This window comes from Octodon degus, unplaced genomic scaffold (assembly GCF_000260255.1).
Source record: "Octodon degus isolate 3935 unplaced genomic scaffold, OctDeg1.0 scaffold00155, whole genome shotgun sequence".
Lineage (NCBI taxonomy): Eukaryota > Metazoa > Chordata > Mammalia > Rodentia > Octodontidae > Octodon > Octodon degus.
Genome location: NW_004524731.1, coordinates 579,699 through 587,134, shown reverse-complemented (window position 1 = coordinate 587,134; position 7,436 = coordinate 579,699). Strand labels below are relative to the sequence as shown.

Genomic DNA, 7,436 nt, shown 5'->3' with positions numbered 1-7,436 from the left:
GTTTTACGAATGCCAGGGATGTGCCCTGGCAGAGGCTACTGCTGTTTGAGAACATGGTGATCTGAGGAACTCGTGCTTCATGGAGCTTAAACTGTACTGACAAGCTGAAATGTGTCGTTTGCTTTACTCAGTGACGTCGTCATTTCTTCAGCGGCTGCTGAGCAACCGCTGGATGTCAGGATCCGTGCTTGAGGCTGGGGCTACGCTAGTGGTTGCTTTACTAGGGTGTTCACAGACACAAAAACCCTACTCAAGCTGGGTGTGTCAAAATATCTTCCTAGTAAGAGCCACATTTGAGCAAAGCCTTAAAATCAAGCAAGAATTATTCAGGAAAAGTAGAAATGGTATGTTTTCCAAGATGTAAGAAAAATGCGCAAGGACTTTATGCCAGAATTATTTCTTCCGTAGTACCAGGGACAATCTGGAGGCAAGATCACAGTTGCAGAGGAAACTGGGGAGATGATGACCAATATTTGAAGGACTTTAAAATTTAAAGATACTTTAACTCTTTTTAAGCTGTAGAGAAACACTGAGGAACCTACAGGAGCAGTGTTCTGTCCTAAGTGGCTAGTGACAATTTGAGCTCAGCAAAGAAAAAAAAAAAAAAAAAGACCAAAAATGGTAAATATTTTGAATCAGTTCAGGACATTAAAGCAGCCATGACAGCTTAAAGATAGTCACAGGAGAGGTCATCCAGCATGACTTCAGAATGTGGAAAGAGTGGATAAGTGGGCTTGGAACAGGGAGAAGTGTTTTTGCAGGATTAGTGACAATGTGTCTTTTATTTTGGTCGAAACAGTCTTCTAGCCAAAACACCTCTCCAGAGTGCAGGTTGCTTGACAGCTGTCTCCTTAGGACCCAAGGAGCCCTTTCCGCACAGCTGAGACCTGAATTTCATGAAAGGGAGCGTTTCAGAGCAGAAGCAGAGGCAGAGCCAGAGTTCAAGGTGTGCTCTCTAACAGCGACAGCATAAGGGTGGGGTCAGAACAGAGCTGGAATGCTTAAAGGAAATCGGGAATGATGGCTTTGAAGAGAGGAAAGCAGCCACTGCCTTCTAAGACTTGGGAGTGTGCATTGGTTCTGGTCACCTCTGGGTTCTGATTCTGTGGCTGTGATCTCAGCGCCAGTGGTTCACAGTCGATTAGCCCAGGGCGTGGCTCCGAGAAGCAGGATTAAAATGTGCTGGACTCTTTCCACACAGATCACATACACACACATGGATCACACACACACGGATCACACACACACGGATCACACACACATACACACACACACACACACACACACACACACACACCCCAGAGCTTTTTCCACACAGCAGATTCATAGACACATGATGGCGCTTGCAGCAACCTCTGAGAACAGCCAGGTACAGTGAGATTTAGAGAGGAAGTCCCTGTCCGAATCACAGCCCACCAGGGTGTCCCCCATTCTCCTCTCCCCAGCCGGAGGCTGTCGCTTCACCTACCCCCCTCCCCAGGAAGGCCAGCTGTTGGTCTGTAGTTGCAGTGGTGCCTTTACTAAGTTGGACTCAGAGAAGCCAGGTCCCTCCCTGCCCTCGGCCTCGAGGTCCGGGGCCAGCTACACTCTGCAGCAGTGCTTGTGACGGCTCTTGCACTCTGCCGGCAGGATGGAGCAGCCGTGGGTTTTCTGGTGCTTGCAGGCTCCACCCATTCTTCCACACTCCAGGTAGATGTCATTTCTCCTGTACCCTGCAGAGGAAGGGGTGAGGCAAGAAAACAAAGCTGTAAAATCTTGTTGAACCCAACCTCGTAGACTCGATCTAGTTTAGCAGGGTGGACAGACAAGTGCTAAGAGGTTCCAAGAGAAATTGTCAATTCAGGCATGACTGGGAAATTAGGGTGGTGTTTGTTGAGAAGAATAATATTTGGTCACATCTTTAAAAGGTCTGAAATTTAAATTTTAGCGTTCCTTAATGAAGTTTAATAGGAAGTTTGCCCCTCTCCGTATGACGTCTTCTCCGTGGAGGCTGTCAGGAGAAACGCAGACATGAGGTGCTAAGGCAGCAGCCCCGTGAGCAGCGCAGCCTGAAGTCTCTGGTGCCTACCTGTGGGCCGCCAGAGCAGAGGGGACTTCCACCTCAGAGGAAGAAACTCTGAATCACAGAAAGCACTCAGCTTTACAGTGTCGTGAGATTAGACCTGCATTTCTCATCTGGTAACACGCTTTTCTTTCATAAGTCTCCTGAACGTGCTTCTCCACCTCTAAGAGCAGACTGTGCAAACGTGTAGCACAAATTGGGCCGTCAATCTTGGGTGAGCGGCCAACGAGAGTGGTGCCCTCGCTGCCCAACGCCGCTGTCCCCTGACTCGGTGCTTGTGCGTTGTTTCACAAGCTGTGAGGACCTGAATGTCAAGGTCATGGCGCGTGACAGGCACCAATCTTCTGTGCTCCCGTGGGTTAGTCTGAAAATTACAAGTGATATAGAAGGTCGGCTGCAGCAGCTTTGTGAGCAGCCGAGAGCAGAGAGAGCTTGAGGTGTGTGTGGGCCCCAGGAGCGGAGGAGCCAGGGCAGGCCGTGGCCATGAAGGCTCTCAGCGGAGCGGGTGGCCGAGCACGCTCAGGAAGGAGTCAGGGGACTTGGCTTCCAGTTCCCGCCATGACCGTAGCTGTGGGAAGGCAGGTTGTTTTCACAAAGATGTAAGCATAAGTACAGACCTCGAGATGTCACCCAGTCTGAGATTACATACACAGTTTTCACCAGATAATCTCCTTCCCTCTGTCATTTGTCTGTCCGTTCGTCTGTCCATCCGCCCGTCCGTCGGTCGTATGTACTTACCTGTATGTCATCTACCTGCCAGTCTCTACCTATCTGAACAATCTATTGTCTATCACATCGGGCTGCTGAACATGTGCATCTTCTCACTTTATGCTTCTGTTATACCAAAAGTTGTTGTCTTCTGATCCTTAGTGACAGCCACGAGGCTGCCTGATTAATGAATCCTGAGCAGAAGCGACATGTGCTTTCGGGGTTGGAATATGCCTGATTGCCAGAGTGAGACTCTTCGAGGGTCTTTCCGTTGCAGTGGCCAACGACACCCATGGCCATGGGTGCTCCATTAGCTAAGCTCTGCAGTGGCAAATGGAAACACCGAAGCGGCAGCCAGGATTTGGAGGCAGGTCTGTTTTACATCGACAGGCACTGAGTGAGATAATTTCCAAAATATCAGGCCTCCATCTCTGACGACCTAGGACGATGTACAAGTGGGAGGCACAAAGGTGAGGAGGAGCAGGCTGGTGGGTCTTCTGATTAGCCAGCAGGGAGAGATCCTCAGGTACAGGTGAGGTGAGAGGCTGTGAAGCTTGGGACCATCAGGAGTCCTGCATTTTTGGCTACACCATTGTGGTTACAGGGGTCAAGAAAGGAATTAGAGCCACGAAATGGTTATAGAACTAGGCAGTTTCAAAAGAATAAACTTTAAAAAAGAACGATTTTCCTGGCACAATTTTTCCCTTTCAGTATGATCAGCTCCAGAGAGCAGAGCATCCACGTGGCCCTGAGGCTTTTGGACCATGATGGCCTTTCCAAAGTGCCAAGCTTGGAATGCTGTTTTCATCGTAGCATGACAGAGCCAGCGCTAACACATGGCAAACCACCAGCTGTGGCACTGGGACCTCTTCAATTTTCCTCCAATGAAACATCAATGACCTTGCAGGGCGTGCACGTGCCAAATATTGTGTGCAGCATGCTCACACAGAAAAGTACTGTTTGCATAAGACATAATAAGTAAATCTATTTTCAGGAATTGTGGGGTATTTAATAGGAACATTTTCTGCTGTGCTAATTCAATATGTTCATAAATCCGGGTTTTATTACACTTAATCTGTGTGGTTTGGAAGATGATTTGTCATTTCTAAATCTCATGAGTAAGGCAACTGTACACGATGTTGCGGGAGAAGCAGGTACGTGTGGGGTAGTACAGTCAAAGTCTCCTTTGTGATACAGGTTAGGATAAGTGGACAACATTTGCTCTGTTGTTGCTGTATTACTATATTTCTAGCTGCTGTTAAGTTCACAGTGGCAATATTTTGAAGCCTGTGAAGCCCACTATAAATGTACGGCATTACGACTAAAAATTATGTCAGGAATCTATTACAACTCATCACAGATAGTCTTGGGAAACCCCTCTTGTCTACGCTTTTCTTTCCTCCTCTGTGGAGGGGAGCACATGTCACATGCCGAGCGCCCCCCAGCCCTGGTCTTAGTCTCCTCTGAGCTCTGGTGCCTGAGTGGTTTCTGAGCTGATGTGGCGTGCCCAGCGATGCAGGCGCACATCGTGCCTGCCAGGTGGAGTCGAAACTTACCTGATGCTGTGTGGATAAGGCTCAGCAGAAGGAGCAAGAGGAGGAAGAGCAGCCTCATGATGGGAAGCACGCCTCGCGGGGGAAGGAGAGCCCGGAAGTGTCCTGAGCGCACTGTGGTCACAGGGAACCTGGAAGAGACCGCCAAGCTTGCCTTCGGAGGTCAGATGCTCAGTCTGGGGCCTGAGAATGTTTGGTGACTGGAAATTGGATTGTGGATCCAAGCTACTATTTGTGGAAAAAAGGAGGGGGGGCTTTATGGATGACATTTTATATCAGCTTTTTTTCTTTCTTTTTTTTTTTTTTTATGTACTTGGTACAGGATCCCTCTGTGCAACTTGGACTCAGAGTGATCCTCCTGTTTTCAGCCTCCCTAGTGCTGGGATTACAGGCTTGCACCACCACACCTGGTCTCGTTGGCTGGCTCAATGTGCCCGGGGGTGGGGCTGGTGCAGCATGTGGTTTTGGGGTCCCAGCCCCAGCCCCTGAGCTTGCCTGAGCAGGCTCTCAGTCTGCTGAGCTATCTCACCAGCCCTTGTCTTCTTATTTTGAGTAACATGGGGTTTTTTTTTAAAGAAGAAAAATTAACAAAAGAATATTATTTGTGACTTCCTACTTATTCATCCACTTTCATTGTGTGACCCTGTATTTTTTGGCCTTCCCTTTAGAAATACAAAACAAGATTAATACCACTTGTCAGAATCTACGAAAAGGGAAGCGGGTTTGAAAATGGAAGTTACTTCTCTCCTTACTTGCTCTCAATTACTTTTGTGCTACCAGAGTACAGGAAGACTGTCCATATGAGACTGCCACACAGTATCTAAAGCAGACTCTCATCTTTAGAGGGATAGAGAAAGAATCAGTTTTGCACAGTTAAAAGAACTCTTGAGTCAGACAAACACAGCTCAAAGTCTTTAGCTGACCACTCACCTATTGAGTAAACTTGTGTAAATAAGATTTTATAGCCATATCTCTTTCTGTGTGCTTTGGTCATGATTTTTTGGCCAAGTTCCTTTCTCATTGTCAGAAAATTGGGGCTAAGCAGGGTTCATGGGGGACCAGCACCACTTTCTGCAGTAGATCCTGCTGTAGCTAGTGCCACCCCCAAAACATTCAATCAAAACACCGACACAGGCATTTCAGTCAATTTATGGGTCCGTTAAATCACACAAGGTGTTACGACACTACCAAAGGATGGCTATCTCAGAAAAATGCTGAAATTTGAAAGTAAATAAATTCTAAATCTTCCTGCTTGAGCTCAAGAAATTAGACACTTATAGTAAATTTTTTGGCAGAAGAAAATTGGTCTTCAAAAGAACAAGTGCTTAGCAATATTTATGAAACTAGATTGAACTTTAGTTACTAAGTATTCCACCTTAATAAATTTGCATGATATTGTAAAATAATATTGATCTTCCTCTTCTTGCCAGTCCAGTAAAAACATTTTCTTAAAACACCTATAACCCACACCAGAGTGTTGAATGTGTCATTTTAGTTCACACAAGTGCCATATGAGCTAGCTGATCCCAGTCCCAGTCCCTTCCTAACATGCACAGCATTACCACAATTTGTAATCCTACAGGTAACCTGAGCCGGCTTTTCTGGTTACTTCTTTTTGAGTGTATAAAATGATTTGTTATGTCTTATTAAATCTTCATGACACTAGAATACATTGAAATTAGCTTTTGAGCAAAACTGAGGCTTCAACAGAAGGCTTCTTTAATATTTCGGCGAGGCGACCCCTCCTGGGGCTTTGGGGGTGAAGCGGTGAAGCCCCCACTAGCGGCTCTCCTCTGGCTCTCAGGCTCCTGCACTCACACGCCTACCCTTCCCAGGCTCACTAACCCTGGGCCCTCTACCTTTTCTTGGAAACAACACGGTGTTCTCAGAACATGAACTGAATTCACTTTCAACATTTTCTCTTGGCCCAGAAGTAACTTAAGGATGAAAAGTGCTCCGTTCAGACTAGCAGTCAGCACTTGAGCTTTTCGGTATGTAGAAATCAGATATCTAGTGATCTGGAAACTCAAAACCAAGGGTTTCTACTAAATATTTAATTGAGTTAGGTTTACTTGAATACAGGAGGAGCTTCGAGGGTTTTATATGACCTATCTCAGAAACATACTTACATAATAATTATGAAGACAATACTGACAGCTTTGTCCATTCAGGACGCTACAGTAAAATTTCTTAGGCTGAGTAATATATGAAGAACTAGAGTCTGTTTCCTATGGGTGGGGAAGCTTGGGAATATAAGATCTAGGAAGCAACTGATCGGGCATCTGCTGGTGGCCCATTTTCAGAGACTGGCGCCTTTTGGGTCCTCGCACACCCTCTTTATAAAGGCATATTCCATTCATGAGTCACTTTCTTAAACCCTCATCCTTTAATACCAAAATTACGGTTGGCATTTCCATACAAATTTTAAGGAGGAAAGAAATATTCAGACCGAAGCAACAGCTGCTGCTGCTAATCATAAAAGGCACACACAGGGAGCCGGGGAGATAGCTCAGTGGAATAAGCACTTGCCTGGCAAGCGAAAGGACCTGAGTTCAATCCCTGGTTCTGCAAAAGTAAATAAATAAAATAAAATATTAAAAAAAAAAAGAAAGCACACACAGGAAGCATTTTCCTGCATGTTTCTTGCCTTTGCTTGTACGGTGAAAGGCACCCCTCAGGGTGCAACCCGCCGTAAGTCTCTTCCAAAAGCTTACCTGGGGCTGTTCCTCCACCAGGCACCCGCCTTATGCTGTCTCTTGAGGCAGGGACCTGAGAGCAGGCAACCACTACCAGGAGATTGTGGGGTCGTAATGGGTCTGAGTGACTGAGTGATGCTGTAAGGGGAGCATTGTGACCTCATTGTTTATAGTTTATGATGGGAAAGAGACAAAGAGGAAGTGGGTGCGGACTGTGGAGACACCGGTCTCGAAGGATTTCACTGAAAGTGCTGAAGCAAGTGACAGTAGTTGGAGGGTAGATGATGCAGTGTTGAAGGAGAGGAGCTTGTTTTAGGTTGATTGATTCTGTAGGGAAGATAGGAGGGGCGAGAGGATGAGAGAAGGAATCGCTGCAGCCACGTCCCTAAGGTAGCAGAGAGAGCCCCAGAGGCCACG

At 46.6% G+C, this 7,436-nt stretch overlaps 1 protein-coding gene across 1 annotated transcript; it reads right to left on the bottom strand.

Moving 5' to 3' along the window:
- Positions 1 to 1,516: 1,516 nt before the first annotated feature.
- Positions 1,517 to 7,114, bottom strand: LOC101588689 (beta-defensin 33-like). Its single transcript, XM_004642503.2, has 3 exons — positions 7,038 to 7,114; positions 4,327 to 4,454; positions 1,517 to 1,712 (listed from the first exon to the last, which is right to left on the bottom strand). Exons 2-3 carry the CDS (start codon positions 4,382 to 4,384, stop codon positions 1,582 to 1,584), a joined length of 189 nt encoding a protein of 62 aa, XP_004642560.1. The 5' UTR covers positions 4,385 to 4,454; positions 7,038 to 7,114; the 3' UTR covers positions 1,517 to 1,581.
- Between the last annotated feature and the right edge of the window lie 322 nt (positions 7,115 to 7,436).